Source organism: Typopeltis vanoorti, chromosome 10, assembly GCF_054136105.1.
Source record: "Typopeltis vanoorti isolate ZY-2024b chromosome 10, IOZ_Tvanoo_1.0, whole genome shotgun sequence".
Lineage (NCBI taxonomy): Eukaryota > Metazoa > Arthropoda > Arachnida > Uropygi > Thelyphonidae > Typopeltis > Typopeltis vanoorti.
This window is the reverse complement of record NC_143558.1, coordinates 115,796,646-115,819,188: the sequence shown is the minus strand read 5'-3', so window position 1 is coordinate 115,819,188 and position 22,543 is coordinate 115,796,646. Positions and strand designations below refer to the sequence as shown.

The 22,543-nt window shown below is 35.8% G+C and overlaps 1 protein-coding gene across 1 annotated transcript in view; it reads right to left on the bottom strand.

Moving 5' to 3' along the window:
- Positions 1–22,543, bottom strand: part of LOC150102723 (transcription initiation factor IIA subunit 1-like) — a 204,589-nt gene that overhangs the window by 5,480 nt on the left and 176,566 nt on the right. The window contains exon 9 of the mRNA XM_090399213.1: positions 12,960–13,049. Coding sequence (XP_090255339.1) covers positions 12,960–13,049 — 90 coding nt within the window. The remainder of the gene's footprint in view (positions 1–12,959; positions 13,050–22,543) is intronic.

Sequence of the window (22,543 nt, the reverse complement as noted above, 5' to 3'; positions counted from 1 at the left end):
TAGCAGCAACACAAAGACTAGTCCAGATTTTGGCGCCCTCTATCTGAAAAAAAAAAAAAAAGCTATCATATATTACTAGAGTCCTAGAAAAGTGCTAGTTTTTTCTTAATATGACTGTCTCCCAGATCTTCGGCAAGTTAATACACCCATATTTGTTGAGATTTGGAGTGTGTTTTAGGGCTTCTGTTGCCTCTAAGAACAATCTCTCTGATTTATACGGATTTCTGTAGTACTTTTGTGTTTTTCCAGTTGATCCTGTGTGCAGGGGTATCCAGAGCATGGTCTGCTAGGCCCGACTTCCCATAATGATAATTCCGGACATATCTTTTATGTTCGCTGATGCGGATGTTCACAGTTCTTCCTGTTTGACCGTAGTAGGCTTGATTGCATGAGCAGGGTACTTGGTAGACTCCTGGATGTGATAAAGGAGGAATGCTGTCCTTGGGTGAGCAGATGAGGGTGGCTAATTTGCTACATGGTCTGAATGTAGTGCGTAGTTTATGTTTATTGAGAATTCTTGAGATCTTTTCGGATGTGCCTTTAATGTAAGGGATGGTGACTGTTTTGTTGTAGTTCTCTGTGGTGGATGGTGGGAGGGGTTTCTTAGGAGTGTTTAGTATTTTGTTTATTTTATGTGGATTGTAGCCGTTGGCCAAGAAGTGTGGCATAAGTGAGTCAGTTCAGCACTAAGAGCCTTGTCATTGGAACAGATTGTTCTCGCTCTATGGGTTAGCGTTTTTAATATGCCATATTGTTGAGAAGGATGATGGTGTGATTGTTTGTGTAAGTATCTGCCTGTATGTGTGGGTTTTCTAAAAACTGAAAATGATAAGGAACCATCTGGGAGACGTGTGATGAGTGTATCCAGGAAGGGCAGCATTCCTCCTTTATCACATCCATGAGTCTACCAAGTACCCTGCTCATGCAATCAAGCCTACTACAGTCAAACAGGAAGAACTGTGAACATCCGCATCAGCGAACATAAAAGATACGTCCGGAATTATCATTATGGGAAGTCGGGCCTAGCAGACCATGCTCTGGATACCCCCTGCACACAGGATCAACTGAAAAAACACAAAAGTACTACACAGAAACCCATATAAATCAGAGATTGTTCTTAGAGGCGACAGAAGCCCTAAAACACACTCCAAATCTCAACAAATATGCTGTATTAACTTGCCGAAGATCTGGGAGACAGTCATATTAAGAAAAAACTAGCACTTTTCTAGGACTCTAGTAATATATGATAGCTTTTTTTTTTTTTTTTCAGATAGAGGGCACCAAAATCAGGACTCTAGTCTTTGTGTTGCTGCTACAATTTTGTTTAAGCACACCATGTTGTTTTAGTCTCGCGTATTGTGACAGTGTTTTTGTGCTGTGAAGATGCTGGTTATAACACCAGCGAAATATCAGCATCAAGTTAATAAATTAATTATTTACTTAGTTTCTGTGTTCTATTATACCGTTAAAATAATTAACAACATGTCTATGGAACATCCACAGACATAAATATTTACTGTAGGGCAAGGAAGGCAATGTGAAACCACCTTGTTCCATAATCATTTCCTAATAAAGTAGCATATCCCACCAACCATAAGGTTGAGGAGAAAAGAAGAGATTATACGGGAACCTACATGGAGTCCTAAGATGGATCGTGGAAGACCCAAACTATCCACACTATCTATCATATCTTTCCTTGAACCCATTAACAGATGAAGAACTTGCAACTGACTCTGGCAACCCATTCCACTCATTCACAAATCCCAAAGCAAAAAATCTAGTCCTCATGCACCTACTAACCACACCTTTATTCAACTTACAGAGATGACCTCTTGTTCTTATTGTTATAGACTGGATTATGAGAAACAGTAACATAATCCCTCTAGTCAAGTGCTGAAACATTTTTCCTAAATCAATCCTATAAAACCTTTAAGTAACTTAATTGTTTCTATTATATCCCTTCTTTTTCTCCTATCAACTAATTTCTGCAATCCATATACCCTCAAATCCATCCTCACAGGGAACATTCCACAGACCATTCACCATCTTGATTGCTCACCTCTGAAACTTGTCTACTGCTTCCTCATCCCCAAGGAACCCAGGAGATCAGTAATCCAAATGTGGATATATCAAGTCCTTATAAAGTGGAATAACTTCCTTATCTTTACTTGTGTATCCTTCAATAGTCAAGTAACCTTATGAGCTACTTTAGCAACCTTAGCAATATGTCTTCTAAACTTCAACTCTCTCTACTACCACTCCTAAATTTCTAGCCTCATTTCCTGGAATACAATTCCATCAATGTGGTACACAGCTTGTTATCTATTTATCCCAAAGTGCATAACTTTACATTTCTCCACATTAAACTGACACCCATTATCTTTTGCCTATACTGACAGCCTATTTATATGGTTCTGCAAGCTCTCCACATTGCCTTGATTAACTATTTCTCTATCTAATTTTGCATTATCAGCAAACAACTGAATACTTTCTTTCTGGTTATTTTATATCATTTATGTACAAATTAAATGGTAGAGGTCCCAGCACTGAACTTTGTAGCACATCACTTGTCACCTTGTGTCTTTATTCTGTCCCTCGACATACCACGCTTTGATAGCGATTTATAACAAAGTTCCATGTGGTATTCTGTCAAATGCCTTTGCAAAATCTAGCACAATCAATTTCCTTTATACAACTCATTGTCACTCTATAAAAGGTTACTAAATTACTAAGGCATGACTGACCCTTCATGAAGCCATGTTGCTTCTCAAAGTATATTCTTATCCAACCATTCTTGAATTTTTTAAAATAATTTTTCCGGTGCTTTTACTTACCCCACTCCTGAGATACTGATTGATGTATAATTTGATACTACAGTCTTAGAACACCTTTATTTTTCCCTCTTTCCACTCCCTTGGAAGTCTACCAGAGCTGAGACATTGCCATTTCTCTTGCACATTCTTTCAAAACCCGGGCTGATATCCCCTCTAATCCCGAAGCTGTATTTACATTGAGATTCTGCAACATACTAAGAATCTCCATTTCATCCGGCTCTGTTCTCACATCAGTCTCTCTTTCACACGATACAGCAGTAACCGCACTTTGATGATATACCTACACAAAGTAGTCACTCAATAGCAACTATTTTATCCGCTTCAGTCTCCTCTTAACAATCATCACTCGTTAAGATTAATCTTCCATAATGATATTACTCATCCATCTAACTCCTACCTAATTAACCCTCCTTACCTTAGGTATACACACATACATACATCTTCAAGGCCCACTCTTCCTAATTGGGTTGTGAGGTCAAAAGCTGCAAGAGGAACTTCCAATGGTCACGATCCTCTGCCACCAAGCTCAGGTGTTCTGGTGGGATTCCCAAACGTGTCCACCCAAGGTTTTGGATATAGTCTATCCAGCGAGTCCTTGGCCTTCCACCCTCTGGCTTGGCAAAGAGGGCCTGCTGAGGGAGCCTCTCTTGTGGCATTCTGACCAGGTGCCCGTACCAGCGTAACTGTGATCTCTCAACACGGAGAAGCAGCGGTTGAATATTGAGGGTTTCCCGAATTGCAGAGCTTCTGACTCTTTCAAGTTCTGTCAGCCCCGCAACCCCTCGAAGGAACCTCATTTCAGCCACTTGGATTTGTGTCCGCATTCTTTCTGTCATTACCCAACTCTCATGACCATAGGTGAGGATGGGGACATAGACTGTATTGAAGACAGCCAGCTTTGCCTTCTGGCTTAACTCCCGCTTCAATACTACCGAACGACCAAGCTCCCGCAATATTGTGCTTGCTAAGCCAATTCGAGTATCTAGCTCTACGCCCCATTTTCCATCATTCATGAATATGGACCCAAGGTATTTAAACTTCTCCACCTGTCTCATTGGGACTCCACTTATATTTAGAATGCACTGGGATGGTTGTCTTGAGAGCACAAACGTTTCAGTTTTGGCCACACTGATCTTCGTTCTGGCATCTGCACAAACAGCTATAAACCTATCCAGGGTCCGCTGGAGGTGATCTGTGGAAGAGCTAAGCAGAACTAGGTCATCTGCAAAAAGCAGACGTCCCATGCTACATTTTCCAATTCTGACACACTCACTGCCTCGGCTGTGCCTATCGATCCAGTCCATAAATATTATGAAAAGGAGGGATAACAGAACACATCCTTGGCGGAGGCCAACGGAGACTGTGAAAGGTTCAGACTTTGTGCGGTTTACCCTGACACAAAACTCTGGGCATTCATACAGGGACTTGATGGCAGCTAATAGGTGACCATCCACTCCATACTCCTGTACTACTTGCCAAAGCTTATCCCGAGGAACCCGGTCATATGCCTTCTCCAAGGCCACAAAACATGTGTAGACATTCTTGGCATATTCCCAAGATTTCTCAAAGACTTGCCTTAAAGTGAAGATTTGGTCAGTTGTGCTTCTACCAGGACGAAAGCCACATTGTCCTTCCTGGAACTTTGACTCAACTATGCTCCTGCACCGTCTTTCCAAGCACTTAGCATAGGTATACAATTTAATATTGCTTCTTCCAGATGACCTTTAACTATCTCCCATGCAGTGCTAAAATCCTTGAACTGCAGTGTTTTATGCCATGGCACAGATTTAAGCTTTTTCCTAAGCTTGTCATAATCACCTGCCTTGTAGTTCCACACATACCCCTTCTTGAAAAAATATTCTTCGTGTCACAATTGCATGGAGACAACGTGACCTTGGATATGGATAGTTCTGATCCTATGAACTGGGCCAATACCTGCACACTCCTAGTGCCCTCCATCATGTACTGTCTCAAATAATTATCTCTAATTAAGTGTATAAATTTCATTTCCTTCAAGCCATGTGATCTTTCTTCCTTCCAGTCTACGAGGGTGGTCTGAAAAGTTCTCGGCCTTGACCATAGATGGGGACAATATTGGCAAGATTTTTTTCGTCTAAGTTCGTACATCTGTCTCAAGAATCCATGTGAAATTGCAAGTCATTCTATCAAGTAGTTTGTTTTATACAGCTGTCTCTGAAGCAAATGTGTTGTCTATATCCCTTGGAATGGATAAAATTGAGTAGTGTGCAGTTATAAAATTCTTTGTAAAAGAAGGTTTAACTCCAAAAGAAATTCATTCGAAGTTCATGAAAGTTTATGAGCATTTCTCCTTCATTTTCGACAATTAAGAAATGGGCTGCCGAGTTTAAACGTGGCTGAACCAGCCTTGAACATGATCCACATGAAGAACGTCCAAAAAGTGTAACACCACCAGAAATCATTGATCAAGTGCATGATGTGATATTGGATGACTGGCGAGTCAAAGTGCATTTCAAAAGAATTGCATATGAAAAAGCTTTGCACAATGGCACGCTTGCTAACAGCAGATCAAAAACGCACTGGCATGAAAATCTCTGAACAGTGCTTGGAGCGTTTTAACAAGAATAAAACTGATTTTGTGCGTCCATTTATTACTATGGATGAGACTTGGATACACCATTACACATCAGAATCCAAACAGCAGTCAAAACAGTGGACAGAAACCGGTTGTTCAGTGCCAAAGAAGACAAAAGTCATCCCATTAGCAGAAAAAGTCATGGCATCGGTGCTTTAGAATGCTAAAAGCATTTCGTTTATTAATTATCTTGAAAAGGGTAAAACAATAACCAGGGAATATTATTCTGATCTTTTAACCAGACTAGATGGAAAAATTTGTGAGAAAAGACCTGGTTTGCAGAAGAAAAAAAATCATCTTTCATCAGGACAATGCACCTGCCCACAAAGGTTTTGGCAATGGGAAAATTAAGGGATCTGCACTATGAATTGTTGGAACATCCACCCTACTCCCCAGATTTGACTCCCTCTGATATCTATTCCCAAAACAAACTCTTCCTCACTGATCAGCATTTTTCTTTGAATCAAGAGTGATTGCAGCTGTAGAGTTTTTGCAGATCTTACTGAGAACCACTACAGGAATGGGATAATGGCACTGGAGCATCGCTGGAATAAATGTATTAGTCTTAAGCGAGATTATGTTGAAAATAATTTTGAAATTATAAATTTGTTTTTTCATTGTTAGGCCAAGAACTTTTCGGATCAGGTTGAAGTACTTTCCTCCCCATGGTATCTCTACCTTGTCGTGGTGGGGGTTGGTGCATTCCAATGATCTTGTGAGCTATACTAGCAGTAACATTAGATGCTATCAGCAGGGCCTCCCAAAGTGGACAGGTCACAGGTGAGGGATCAGACAAAGAGAGTCACCCTTGTCATCCATGTTTGGGGTTGAGTATGTGGCAGACAACCCTATCATGTAAAAAATCAACTAGTCACAAAACATGTACCAAGTAATCTTCACTGGACAGACTTAAATATACAGACCCAGGATTTGGAATAATGGTTTACAAATAGGTTCATGGAATGTTAGAAGCTTGTACAGAGTTGGAGCATTTCGAGAAATCATGCAAAAATTAAATAGATATAAAATAGCTATAGCAGCAATCAGTGGTAGCACTAGGGTCTTTGCTGCGTGCATGCAATTTCTATCTAAGCACCCCTGTAACGATCCAGGCCTGTATGTGTGCCCCTAGCTACGGTTCCCGCATGCTCTGAATGCCCGCTTCCACCAGCCCTGGCAGCAATACAAGAGACAAGATGGACAGGAGAAGGAAATTTGAAGAAAGAGAACCTTTTGCTACTATATGGTGGAAACAACTCTGATAAACATGAATTTGGAACAGGTTTCATCATTAGGAAAAAAATTGCAGCCATCATCTGGTTGAATTTGAATCCTTTAATGAAAGAATAAGCAAGCTAAGTGTACAAGCAAAATGTTTCAAGATAACCTACAAAAAAACTGGAATTAATCCTTGAAAAAATTCCCCGGTAGGATATATTAATTTCATTAGGTGATTTTAATGCAAAAATTGGAAAAGAAGAAATTTGTAAAAAAAAAAAATTCTTGGAAACTAAGCCTTCATAACAAATATTAATGGAGAAAGATTAATTTGGCCAGATCCAGAAATTTAATAATAAGCAGCACTATGTTTATGAGGAAGAATATACACAAACAAACATGGAAATATCCTGATGGTCATACATTCAATCAAATAGACCATATCATAATAAGTAAAAGATATAGAAATTGCATTCAGAAGATCCAGATCTTCGGAGAAGCTGAGTGCAATAGTGACCATTTTGTAGTTGGTGCCATACTTTAGATTAAAATAAACAGTAAATATTTTTCAGCACATACAAATCAGCTGAGATACAATATTTAACTAGATATAACAGAAGAGAGTAGAAAATAATGAGTGTGAATTAAAATGAATTAAAACAGAAATTGAAAAACATACAGCCAAAGGAGAATGAAAATATCTGAAAACATCTGGAATCACATCAAGGATAGCATAAAAGTAGTAACAGAAAACTCAACTGGAATTCAAAGTAAAATATAGCATAAAAAATGGTTGAGTGAAGAATGTGAATGGGCAATAAAGAAAAAAGATAGAAAGCACTTGGCTTAAAACCCAGCTGATGTTCATGCCACTCTAAGATATAAAGAAAGCAGCAAGGAAGCCAATAAAATAATAAGACAACAGAAAATAATTTTTTTTTTTTTTTTTTTTTTTGTAAACATATTGAAAAAAAATCCAGAAATACTTTACAGTAAATAATTCCAGAAAATTTTTCTATGAAAAAAAAAAACCAAACCCACATGAAAACAACAGTAATCAACAATCTGTGGATTTCCCTGGCCTATAGCAACAACCAACTGTATATTTTGTTTTACTGGTATTAATCTCACACCAGATTGCTTCAAATGAACAGCCACCCTCCTGCCTGTCTCCTATTCTTTTTAGTTGCAATTCATCTGCCTGTCATCAACAGTACCCACCCCCATCATATCTTCTCTATCTTCCCTGAAAATACTAAACCCTTCACATTTAATCCCTGTAACTACATCATCTGCTGTTAGCCAAGTCTCACTAATGCCTATCACTTCTGGCAAGTTGCACTAATCAATGCCAAAAACTAGTCCCTCTTATTTCTGATACTTTGGTATTTGCATATAAAAACAGCAACATCCCTTTATTCACTTTTACTTTCTGATTCTGCTCTATGGAGTTGAAACATGGACATTGAAGGCGACAACCATCAAGAAAATCGAAGCCTTTGAGATGTGGCTATACAGAAGAATGCTAAAGATATCATGGACAGAAAAAATTACCAATGAAGAGGTCTTAAAATCCATTGGCAAAGCTAAACATCTTGTACAAATAATCAAGAAACGAAAAACATATCTTGGCCACATCATGAGAAACAGCAAATACCAGCTTCTACAAACTATTTTGGTAGGAAGAATTGATGGCAAAGGAACTGGAGGAAGAAAAAGAATATCATGGTTTGACAACATCAAGACGTGGACAGGAAAGAGCAGTGCACAACTGCTCAGATTAGCACAAGACCGCAGTTTGTTCGCCAAGATGGTCGCTGACCTTCGATAGAAGATAGCACAATAATAATAAGAAGAAGATAAACACTATTCAGTATTTTTGCTTGAGAGACTAGATTCTTCACTTGGTGATTCTCACACTCACTCGCTTCATGGTTGCCTTCACACAAACTCACCTGCTTCCACCCTAATTGCATAAGTTTCCTTGAATTTGCACATCGGCATGCTCGGTAAACAAAGCTCTCTCTCTCTCCAGACATCTAACACTAAAACCATTCAGATTTAATCCATCTGCAATGTACAATTCCTTCTTCAAACAGAGACTACAGATCCACAAATTCTACATCATTTCTTTTGCACATCTACCACGCTTCTATCATAGTGTGGTAGGAGACTTAAAATCTTCACCTCCTCGATCTTCAGTTTTGCCTCTTTTAACAACTTCTTTACATCCTCCCTCATAGAATACTTCTTGCCTCTCAAATCATTGGTACCAACCAAGACGATCATTTCCTTCGACTTACCTTTTTTTGCGCCGGAGAAGCACGATCTTGAAATACTTTCATGGAGTACTCAACTAATTATTGAGTCTCCATACATAATTTTCTCCTTACTTGTTTTTCTTGCTTGTTTGGTTGGTCTTTATTATTCTTTCAGATCACCTGCTTCTTTCTTTTTTCAGCATTGCTTAACTCTTGCCGCTTCTGCAGTTTTTCAATTTCATGCTTTGTCCTATGAAGGATAATATTTAAGTGCACTATTTCTTTATTGATATCCATTTCGTTCTCGTCTATTTCCAGTCACGTGTTCAATATTATTAACATAATTTCCCATCTTATCATTGGTATTTGTTGCGTTCTCATCGCCTAACAGACACTCACTTTTAAAACACTTAATACATATTCTCTCTCCAGTTTCAACTTCCTTCTTGATGCAATTGCACTGAATAATATCCCAGAAATGCAAATAGACAATGCAGTCTTTGCCACCAATATTATAAGTATACTAATACTTTAAAAACACGAAAATCTACACTAATATGCTATAATACTCTAATCTTTTGATGAAAAAACACAACGAAACAGATATAAATTGCTAATTTCACACAAGTGCTAAATTACAAGACCACTCACCAATTTTAATATCTCAAAGATTTAAGTTTATCTTACTTCTCTAAGCCTGTGTAGAATATTGCAGGTTTAAATAGCTTTTCAGTAGTTAGTATAAGTAACTTTTTTTTAAAAAAAAAAACACCTAATTGGCAGTTCTTTTTGGATTATTACTTTTTTGGCAAAGCATGAAGTAGGTCTTTAATACTAAAGAGTTCTTCATTTTTGTTCAAGTATCTTGCCAATTTTAACCTTTGATTTTTAGTTTTCTTTTTATTCTAGTACAGTAAACCCTCGATTTAACAGACAAAATTTCCGGCCCATATGTCACATATAAAAATTAACAGCATGTTAATTTTGAAATGCTTTTAACCAAGATTTGCTTATAATTAAATTAACAGGTTATTTTTTGTTCCTGTTATTTTTTTAACAAATTTTGGCAAATAGGCTATCATATGTTGGAAAAACACTGTAATAATTTAGCCGACATAAATGAGTCACCGCTCATAAAATATGCTCGCCAAATGATCAGGACGCGATCACACCAATCGCACTCTAATTGGTTATTTTGTCAGGTGGCGGACTTTCTTGGCAGTTTTATTACACATTTTTGTAATGATGCATCATTTCTTTTGCTTTTACGGAGTTAATTATAAAAAGTTCAAAAAAAAAAACTTGATAGTTTTTTCAACGCAAGATTACCTAAACCAAGCGCCTCAACATCGAACATTAACTTATCCAAAAGTATGAAAATTGTGTGTAAAACAATTTTTTTTGTTATTAGCGCTAATACTGATAAAATTGCAGTATAATGTTACAGATATTTTTATTTTAAAAAATTCGCAAATTAAAGGATTTTCGATTTAATGGACATTCCCATAGCCCCTATTAGTCCATTAAATATGTAGTTTACTGTAGTTCTAAATTTCTGACAGATACTCAAGATATAGTTTTCCTTGTCATTTCAAGAGGCATGTATATCTGATCGTTTAGTTCATCTAGATATCAAGTAGATCACACATCTTTGATTCCTATATTACTGAGTAATATTTTTTAGTTCTTCACTATATTTTTTAGTTCTTCAGTAGTTTGTGGTACCTATTGCCTTTGAGATGAAGAAGCAGTAATGGTTACCAAAGTTTTTGCTGCAACTTCAAGGTGGATTGTGCTTTGTATGTAAATTCTGTTATGGCTCATCATCACTGGGTTGTTTTTGTAATGCTTCTTTATACTGGGTGGGATACCCAGTATAAAGAAGTGGTAAGAAAAGTTAATCTTTCAACTATATTTTCTATTCCCGTTTTACATTTATAAGCACTGAGAGAAAATTTTGCATGTGCACTTAGTATTCTATGGTAAGAATTTAGTTCTACATTATTGTAAGTTCAAATTTATGTTGATCTCGCCCATTTTCTACTGATAAGAATATAATCTACTTATGATTTAGTTCCAATGGATGTTCCCCACTGCCAAGTCCATTTATTTCCAGTTTGCATATATACTTGCTCTGCAAAGTGACAAGGTTAGTGTATGCTGCAGAATTCAGTTAGAAGGTTGTTCATTATTGTCTGCTGTACTATGATACATGAAAAGTAAGTTATAAATTTTTTACAATTCCTGTAACATAAGATCTCATTTTAATAGAATAGTGTAGAGGTCATCTGAGAGCTGACAGTAAAAAGCTTAAGTTAAGGGGATAATAAATCCCTCATTATTTTAAAGCCGGATACGAAGCCTATCGAAATCTAAGGGTTTCATGCTGAAGAACTATTGGCGAGTCCAAGCATAAGTCAACACCTGGGTAGTACAACACTAGGGCAACTCGGAGCAAGCTCCATCAATATCCTTAATATTTTCTCATAAGGTAAAACGCAGCTCCCACGAGATGCATTACTGTTTTACATTATGAGGAGAGGTCACTACCCAGACTGGTTTCGACCTTTATTGAGGTCTCATCAGTGAGTAGGTAGCCCTGGATAATACCAAGGTTTAGGTGAACTGAACTTACATATACCCTTAATAGATGAATTGCCAGACCGGTGTACCCATATATTATTATTACTATGATAAAGAGCCAAGAGGCTATTTTTTCCCGGCAGCGTAAATTAAGTTAAGGGGATAATAAATCCCTCATTATTTTAAAGCTGGATACAAAACTCAGAGATCAGCATCTAAGAGTTTCATGCCAAACTATTGGCGAGTCCAAGCGTAAGTCAACACCTGGATAGTACAACACTAGGGCAACTCGGAGCAAGCTCCATCACTATCCTTAATATTTTCTCATAATGTAAAACGCAGCTCCTAGGAGATGTATTACTGTTTTACATTATGAGGAGAGAGGTCACTACACAGACTGGTTATGAGACCTCAATAAAAGTCAAAACCAGTCTGGGTAGTGACCTCTCTCCTCATAATGTAAAACAGTAATACATCTCCTAGGAGCTACGTTTTACATTATGAGAAAATATTAAGGATAGTGATGGAGCTAGCTCAGAGTCGCCCTAGTGTTGTACTATCCAGGTGTTGACTTACGCTTGGCCTCGCTGATAGTAGTTCTTTGGCATGAAACTCTTAGATTTCAATCTCCGAGTTTTGTATCCAGCTTTAAATAATAAGGGATTTATTATCACCTTAACTTAATTTACAATGCCGGAAAAAAATAGCCTCTTGGCTCTTTATTGTAGTAAAAAGCTTCTTAGAGTTCATCTATAGGTGCATAGGCAGAGATTACAATTGCTTTTGGGTTGGAGTTTAACATTATGGACATTATTCTATAAGAGATTTTGAAGAAAGATAAAGATCCTTTTGTTGACCATCATCCCCCCCCCACCCCCCAAACTGCCCAAGACTTCCTAATTCATCTGCTGAAGTATAGATGGATTTGATGCGATTTCATTCTGATCAAATCAGTTCTCAATCAATGTTCTTGGATGAAGACTGCATCAAAATTTGATGATTCTGCTTTAGTGCAGTGTAAATGTGCATGACTAGATATGACAGACCACACAGGATGTGACTTTTTAGCATGGAAGGTTATAATGCAGATATCTGCATATTTCCTTACAATCTTGCTATAACTGATACTACCAAATTTAAAAATAACCTAACATAATTAACTGTAATGTTTTGCACAATCCTGTTTTCATGTGTCAGGATTATGTGAAAGATGAGTGCACAAACATTTTAATAGAAATGTGGCTGTCATCAACTTACACATCCAAACACAACTATCTGACATATGGATATAAGGAAATTTCTCATCGCTGAAAAATTTTACTCCTCAGAATCAGTTTAGAATATGACAGGTTCAATACTTGGTATCATTAAATGATTACTAGCACAAACACAAATGCAGTATGTTCTAGTATGTTAAATGTTATAACTACATATAATTCTATACTTTACCTTATCATACTGACACACAATAACATTATCAGTGTCAAACAATTCAGAAGGATCATCATCACTAACATCATCGTTTGAATTTAAAGGATCCTGCAAACAGAGCAAACAACACAAAACTAAATAAACTACTGTATTAAACAAAAAACATGTCCATATTTAATTACAAAAACAATTAGCAGTGTGACAGTAAAATCAATAAAAACCTAACAGTTATAATAAAAAAGCATATCAAAACAATGATGATAGATAATTATTCCACACAGCCAAGCCTGTGAAAAATCAGTCTTCTGTAATGAGGTTAAATACTGCAGTTAAATTAGTGGTACTAATTATCATAAAACTAGTTTTTTGATAATTAGTAACACTTATTTAATAAGAAAAATAATAGCTGTGCACACCTGACATACTGACACCTACAGCATACCATCATTAGAAAATGTTATTTAATTTTAAAGCAAATTGAAAAACATAGCCTGAAAAGCCAAGGATACACTTGAATGTCTTAACATACTACAATGTGGACACTAGCATTTAAATTAATTGATGCATTAATTCATCATCATCATCAGTTGCATCAGTCTTGGGACTGGTAGCTCAGCAGCAATTTCCTCCATTCCGCTCTGTCATTGGCTTTCTTCTTAACCTCCTGGTAACTTCTCAAACACGTGCTGTCTTTGACTTGGTCAAGAAAGCTTTTCCACAGTCTGCCTCTTCTTCTTTTCTCTTCTATTTTGCCTTCAGTTATTCTTTTCATAAGTCCATCATGTCGAACTATATGTCCAAACCACCTATCACTTCTAATTTCAATCGATTTAATTAGAGTTCTTTTTTCGTTTGTCTCTCTCAGGACTTGTTGGTTCTATTTTTTTTTCTGTCCATTTTATTTTGTTCATGTGGTGCCAGCACCACATTTCAAAAGCCTCCAATCTTCTTACATCTTCTCTGCCTAGAATCCAGGTTTCACATCCATACAGTGCAATGCTCCATATCAATGTCTTTACCAATTTTTTTTTTCAATTGTAGGTTGAGGTTTCCTGTTAAAATGCTTTTCATCTTAGAGAATTGGGCTTTTGCGTTGTTTATTCTTGATCTTATGTCTTCTCTTGTTCTGCCATCTTCTGTTATTAGGCTTCCTAAATATTTAAAGCTTTTCACTTGTTTTATTTGTTCCCTGCTGATGTCTTATGCTCTGTAATTGATAGGGATTTTGCCTGTAACAATAATTTTAGTCTTATCTGTGTTGATTTTCATGTTATATTTTTCAAGGTTATTATTTAGTAATTCTAGCATTGTTTTTAACGTTCTTCTGTTTCTGCTAGAAGGGCTATGTCATCAGCAAATCTTACACACGACTTGCTCACCATTTATCTTTATGCCACTATTTATTTTATCTTTAGTTTCCTGAATGGCCTTTTCAATATATAAATTAAATAAAAGCAGTGAAAGTATACATCCTTGTCTTACTCCACTCCTTATATTTATTATTTTCTCTTTATCATTGATTTTAATCCGTCCATTTTGATTTTTGTAAATTTGATAAATTATTTTCCTATCCCTCAAATCTATGCCAATATTAGTTAGACAATTTAAGAGTATTTGCTGGTATACTTTATCAAACGCTTTCTCTAAATCAAGGAAGCAAATGTAAGTATTTTGATTAAGGTCTAATCTTCTCTCTATTATTGTTCTTAAACAGAGTATTGCCTCTCTTGTTCCTTTATTCTTTCTGAATCCAAATTGGCCTTCATCCAATAGACAATATATTTTTGAATAAATTCTATTTTGAATAATTTTTAGCAGAATTTTGCTAACATCTGGGATTAAAGCTATTGTTCTAAATTGGCTGCATTTGTTTGCATTATTGTTTTTTGGTATTGGTATTATGGTTGATTTCATAAACTCCTTAGGTATTTCTCCTCTATCATAGATTTGGGCTATTAATTGATAGAGTAAGGTTTTTGTCTCATCACCTAGATTTTGTAGCAGTTCTATAGGAATACTGTCTACACCTGGACTTTTTCCCTTACTCATTTCGGACAGTGCTTTATCAAATTCTTCTCACTTTATTGGGGGTCCTAGATTATCTTCATTTTGATTTTCTATGCTGACATCAACATCAAGTTCGTCGTCATTATAGAGATTTTCAAGATAATTCTTCCATTCCATTAATATATCCTCAGATTCTATTAGTAATTTTCCATTTTCATCTTTGATGGCATTGTTTTTGCTGTTTTATTAAATTTGAAAGTCAGTTTGTTAATTTCTTTATAGGCTTCCTCTATGTTTTATTTTTTAAATAATTCCTCTATGTTATTACACTGTTCTTCCAGGTATTCTTTTTTGGCTTGTCTACATTTTCTTGTAATTTGATTTTTAAGATATTTGTATTTGGCCACATCTTCTTTAACAGCATTTTTATATTTTCTTCTTCATTCATAAGGTCAAGTATTTCATCTGTTATCCAATGTTTTCTTATTTCTTTTTCTGCATTTTCAATAATTGATTTGATTAATTTGTAATTAACTCTTTAATCATATTCCATGGGTTTTCAATATTATTCTGACTATTTATGTTTTCTGGAATGTTATGATCAGTTGCCTCTTGGTATCCTCTCTTTACTTCTTTACTCCTTAATTTTTCAAGGTTCCATCTTATTGGTTTGTATCTTTGGATTCATTTCCTATGTTTCAGTTCTGTTTTCATTAAGACAAGGTTATGTTCACTACTAATGTCGGCACCTGGATATTTTATTTGGTTTCTGTATCTTTTCTTGACCAATATATAATCTATTTGAATCCCTAGGTGCTTTCCAGGTGTATCTTCTTTTTGGAACTTGAAATAGTGTATTTGCTATAACTAACTGTTTTTGTGTACAAAATTCTATTAATTGCTTTCCTCTTTCATTCCTACGTCCAAGACCAAATCTTCCTGAAACATTATCATTGCTCTCTTCTCCCACTATAGCATTCCTACCTCCCATTATTATTGTATTGTCTCTGTCTTTAAAGTCGCTCCAGATTTCTTCTATTTGTTCATAAATTTCTTCATCGCTATGTTGTGATGTTGGAATATAGACCATTATAATATTTAGGTTTACTGGTTCATTTTGAATGCTTATCGCCATGATTCTGTCACTATAGTTAATTATTGTAGTGATTAACTTTCCAACTTTTTTATGAAGCATTACTGCAACACCTGACTCGCCCTTCTTTTGTCCTGAATATATTATCCGAAATTCTCCACTCCAGAAATCACCCTGTCCCTCCAATCTCGTCTCACTAATGCCCAAAATATCTATTTCAAGTCTTTCCATTTCTTTTTTCACATTTCTTATTTTCCATTATATTGGAACATGGAATGTTCTAGCGTTCCAATATTCAGCTTATTTCTTGTCTTCATTTTTGAAGAAGTACCAGGATTTCGTTGGCTGTCGACCTGAGAAGCCCAGTTACTTCTGCTGGGCATGACTCCTTCAGTGAAGGCTCCATCGCCAATCTTGATTTCATTTTTAACTTCCATTGCTGCTTTTACTTGGGAATGTAATGTGGTAGTTTCCCCTTGCCTTCCACATCGCAGTATTGTAATATGTATGCTACAGGAGGTTAATACAAGTAGCGCTGCTGCCTACTACTATAACTATTAGTGGTTAATTGAAAGAGGAGGAAACACCCCTAGCCCGTGAGTACTCTAATAGCTTCAGGGAGAATGGAGGACCTCCTCCTGGGGTTAGTAAGCAAGAAAAGTGACAGACAAAGTTTTAAGTAAAGAATCCTCATTAGGAAGAATGTTAATATGAGGGTAAAAGAAGGAAGTGGAAGAGTTAGAGAAAAGTATGGCCAAAAGCTTTGAAATAGATCATACTTAGCTCTGGGACCCCGGGTTAGCCATGCCCGTGCCTGCAAGTCGCAAGCCCCATGGGGACATTAATTCATATAAATATAAACTACATCAATTTCAGAACTGATGTAATTCAGAAACAAACAGTTTCAGAATTATGTGTTCATTTTGTTAAATATACTTAGCAAGGTGCATTTTCATTCCCAAATAATTTTATTCCAGATAATCTGGAAACAATCATTATAAGGCATAAATTAATTGCATATGTCCAAGTTATAAAAACAGTTTGCCATTTATTCAGACTTCACAGAATGAATACTCAGTTTCCACACAAAACAGGGCGTTTCAAAATGAATAACCTGATTTCAAAGAATTATATTTAATAATTATATGATATTATTATGATAATAATTATATTTAATATTTTTCAAATCAGGACATTCTTTTTGAAACACCCTGCATTATGGTTTCTCTCTCTCTATAGAAAATCTTTAGACATAAATCACAATAGAACACTTATAATTTTGAATGTTAGAATTTTATGGTATTCTGATCTTTTCACTTTAGTTTCATCCTTTGGAGTTAGCCGAGTTATAATATTGAATTATAAGTTATAGGTTATAAGAATACATATAATGAATTGTAAGTTAATAACAAATTAATAATATAATAATATTAGTTAATAAGTTATAACCGCCTGACTGGCCAAGTGGTTAACTTTTCCACTCTCCAACCAAAAGGCTGCGGGTTCAAATCCCGCTGTGGGCATGGATGTTTGCGATTGTCTGTGAAAATAGTGGTGGTGGTTGGGGATAGATTGCACTGGTGTAGATGAAGGTAGTTGCGGTTGGTGGAGCCAGAGTTGTAGAGTAGGTGCCTTCCCTCGATGAGTCTTAGCATTCCCTGAAGGTATTATGTAATAATTTGTAAATTAGAATTTTATGGTATTCTGATCTTTTCACTTTAGTTTCATCCTTTGAAGTTAGCCGAGTTATAATTTTTGTAACATTGTTTATAATTTCCCACATTTATAATTTTCATACTTATATGACAACAGGTTACATTAAATGCTAATGACCTCAAGAATGTCATAATATATATAAATAAAAATAATAGTTTATCTTAGAAGAGTAACATGGGAATCTTCCCAGAAATAATACCTATATTAGTCTTTTAATTTACAATAGCATTTAAATTAAATGCCACAAACACATCTTTTGGGTTTCCAGTGATAACAGTCATTGCCACACTGTAGGAGAAACCTTCCATTTCAAAGTGTGAACTTCAGTTTGCTGTCACTTCACGTAAATGCAAAATTTCCTTTGTTTATTCATACTTGTTTCATGTTGTATGTATTCTACATTAATTTTAAGAAGCTAATATTTCACATTCCAAACAAGAGTACAGTTCACGCACCTTACTTTTCTTTTACTGTTATTTTTTCAATGAAATTCATTACAGTACCAAAAGCACCAGTATGGGGAGAACAAAATTCACACATCCAACATATGATGGTACCACCTTAGCACATGCTTGTGCCTCATGGGAAAGATGCCATTATCTGAACATACCAAGCTAATCAGTTTGCTGCACTGAGGAGGGGAAAAAAAAATTGCTGTTGATTAGAGTTCCAGGTCCCTAAAAGTTCTCATCCCTTAAAATACTTAATGCTATCCAGAAGAGTGTAACTCAGTTAACTGATAACTCCTCTTGCAGACTTACTCTGGTCACTTTTTTTTTTTTATAGAGCCTAGCTCAGTTAGTAGTGAAGATGCCCTTTTGTTGGAAAGATCTAAGTTACCCTGTCTAAGATGCATAAAGGCCTTAAACTTGGACAAGTTAGTTCAATTACTTCTGGGACAGGACAGAAAATAGCACAAGTAGTGCTTTTTGGTGCCGAAAGATGTTCTTTCTTGGAAGTCTACATCATCAGTTAAGTCATTCTTTTAGTATCATTATATTTATGAGTGTTTGTGATTATCTGTAAGGTAATGTTTCATTTTCAGATTTTTAAAGGTTCAATATTTGTTTTCTTGTAAAATGCATTGTGCAGCATGGCACTGATGCATAAAACAATGATAGGTGATTTTAACATGCGCGATTACATCAACTGTAGCATGTTGATGTAATCGCAAAATGTATGGCATTCCCAGAATGAGAGATTTTTGGAAGGAATGAAACTGGACAATGTGTCTGTCTAAAATGTTAGATCAGTGAATGCAAGAAATGTGAAAAGAATAAGAAGAGTGATAGCAGTAAGTTGAATAGTTAGTCAAGCAGTATGGGTGACTGTACAAATAACATGGCAGAAACTGAAAAGAATGATCAGAAGGTAATGGAAAAGATAGTGCACTTACATGGAGTTCTTCACAGAACAAAATGTGAGATTGAGTGGTTGGAGACATGCTTGGCATATAGAATGACAGATGCAAAAGAAAAGGGGAAAGAAAGAACATGAAAGAGAGAAAGCATGAAAATAAGGATCGGATTTCGTATGATGATTCACTGATACGATGAGTCCTCGAGGAGAGTAACAAAATCATGTTTTCCTGGAGATATGATTAAGGATGTCAGTGATGCTGTAAGGATGCAGAAAGTTAAGGTGAAAGATGTTTATTTTGGCTGGTACAAATGATTCAGCAGATGACAAGTGTGGTATGCGAGAAGACTTGAAAAATTGCTGGTGAATACAAAAAAAGAAAAGTGAAAAAGTAAAAGTTGTGAGTTTGTTGCCACAGTATGACAGAGGCAAGCTGAGATGGAAAGCTATGATTGCAAATGAGTTAATGCACATGTGCAGGAGGAAATTTGGTTGAAGTTCATGGACTTGTGGAGTAAGTTTGATGGAAGGAAGGATTAAGATATGGTGGATGAGTTGCATCTAAATGGATTTGGTGTCCAGAGTCTTGAGAAAGTGTTGTTCAGCAAAAGGCAGAAGGACAAAGTCAGGGAGACTAGAATGTTTAGGGGATTTGAAGGTGAACTAGGATCCAGGCAATGTAGAGATAAGTGGGAGATGATATAAAATGGGATCACATGATATAAAATGAGATAAGTAGCACTCCAAGCTAACTTTAGTGGACTAAGTAACAAGATGTAAGGGAGGTTGTGGGAAGAATGAGTTATTTGCAGTTTATGTATTCTAATTCCAGATGTATTTGAAATAAGGCTGAGGAGTTTTTTGGCATTGGTTGGCACAACTGTCCAAAAGTTAAAGGCATTAGTAAGACGTGGTTGACGGGGGATGATATGATCACAGGAAGAGAATGCAAGGGATATAGTGTCTTCAGAGATGACGGATTTTGCTAATGACAGCAGAGGGACTGAAGCTAAAAAGAATAGAAGTATATCGGGGGAACTGGAATGCAGATAGCCTCAAATGAACATTTGAGGCTATCTGGATGAGATAAAGGACAACAGGACTAAATATTAATAAATAACTTAAAACATATTTAAGTTATGTATATATTTTTAATTAATATAAAATTTTTTGTACTAGTGTCAAAGACATCTTCAGTTTGACTTTCAAATTAGACAACAGGAACAGAAAAACCAATATATTGAATAGAATGACATATGTGAACTGCAAGTACATGATATAGAAGTGCCATGGTCTAATGAAGGGTCTAGTGAAATTTTAGCAGGGTCTAAAAATAAATAAATTTTTAAAAATTCGTTAAATAAATAAAATAAATTAATATACATAATTAAATTTAAGTTCATCATTTCTATTTAGATTTAGTCGATGCATCACAACTCTTTGTATAAATGTTCCAACAGATCATTACCTTTATGAAAAACCTTAATTTTCTTCTGAAGAACTCTGTCTTGTGGTGATAGCAATTACTCTGGCTCACGGTACTTAATGTAGCCTAAATGTTCATCATGATGCCTGGTTGCAGATCTACCCGTTTAGCCAAAATGCGATAACTCACACAGGCAAGGAATTTGATATACTCCAGAGTGGTCTAAAGGCAGATGTTTACCTTTAGCTGAGCCTAGAAAAGTAGATATCTTGTTAATAGGATTGAAGGACACTTTTAGGCCAACAGATCTAAATAGTTTGGTTATACATTCTGGGATGCCTTTAACATAATAGTGACATGATGTACCAGGTCTGTATCACTTTTGATTCGGTAAATTTTCCCAAGAATTAAAACATGCGATTTAATTCTTTGGAAAGCTGCAATTCAGTGGAGGAAAGAGCATGCTTGATGCACTAAAGTATTAATGGTGCCAGATTTTTTGACAATTATGATGATGAGAAAAGATGAATGTTCTCCACTGGTTTTCCATGTTAAAAAATGGCAAAACACCTTTTCGAATTGCTTTCAGAGCTCGCAGGAAAGTCCTTTTCATTTGTCAAAAATAGTTCTCACTTTAAAGGAGAACTATTTTTGAAGTATTATTAAAAGACATTATTAAAAAACTATTATTAAAGGACATCAGAGCTTCTTCTTTGCCCGGATGATCTCCTTTTCATCCTAGATACTGTGCCGATCTAAGGAACACAAATGTTCCTTTAGATGAAACACTTACTTCCTGAAGCAAAATTTTCTGGCAGATATTATTTGACTTTATCATTTATTCTGGCTACTTGACATGCCAAAATGAACTTTACCAACAAATTGAGGGCACAGCAATGGGTAGTCCTCTTTCACCCAAAATAGTTAAATACTCATGGAAAGCTTTGAACAACATATACTGAATAGCTGTTTCAGTAAGGAAATACCATGAGTAGACATATTACTTAAATTATAATAACGGAATTAATTCGTAAAATATTATTTATTAGTAGAATTTTTGCCCGAGTATCACAGGCATCTTCAGTACATGTAAAAAGGCTAATTAAAACAATATTCAAGGTATACATTTTTGGTCGTTTTTATAGATAGAAATACACTTTTATTAATACAGACCAGTATTTTACAAATAAACATTTATTAAAACCTACCAGTTTCGCCAGCAAACTGTCTGGCTTTTTCAAGGTATTACGGAGATATGAAAGTAAATGCAAATTAAAAGGAACATGATGTTCCTTTTAATTTGCATTTACTTTCATATTTCCGTAATACCTTGAAAAAGCCAGACAGTTTGCTGGCGAAACTGGTAGGTTTTAATAAATGTTTATTTGTAAAATACTGGTCTGTATTAATAAAAGTGTATTTCTAAAACAATATTCCAAAGGGCTCCACCGGAGTAGCTCATGTAAGATACCTAAACAAGGATCATTAAGTTTCCTAACTTATTTAAAAAAAGACCATACATATATATATATAGATACAATTAAAAAGTTGGGAAAGATTAGCTGGATTAAAGAGTGCTATCTCCCAATGGGATAGACGTGGACCATTGGATCTGTTTAAGTTGGGCGAGTGAAGTAAAGTTTCACGTTTCTTTATAAAGCCGTTCCACGAGGAACCGACCTTGAAGGACTCTAGTCTTCTTCCAATGAACTCTATGTCTAGTGTTGATGGCATTGTCTGCAAGTCCAGACTGTTAGCCTTTTTAGACCTTTCAATTCTTCGCCAATCAGATGGTAGCCTACATTTCTCAGTCTACAGGAAGGAGACTCATACAGGCCATTATAACCATGCTGAATCTCATCACCATCCCAGTCAAAAGGTGGGAACTATTAAAACACTGGTTCATCAGGCCCACACCTTTTGTTCTTTAGAAAAACTATTACAGAAAGAATTGCAATATATTATTTCCTCTTTTCTATCTATTGGATATAAGAATTCTTT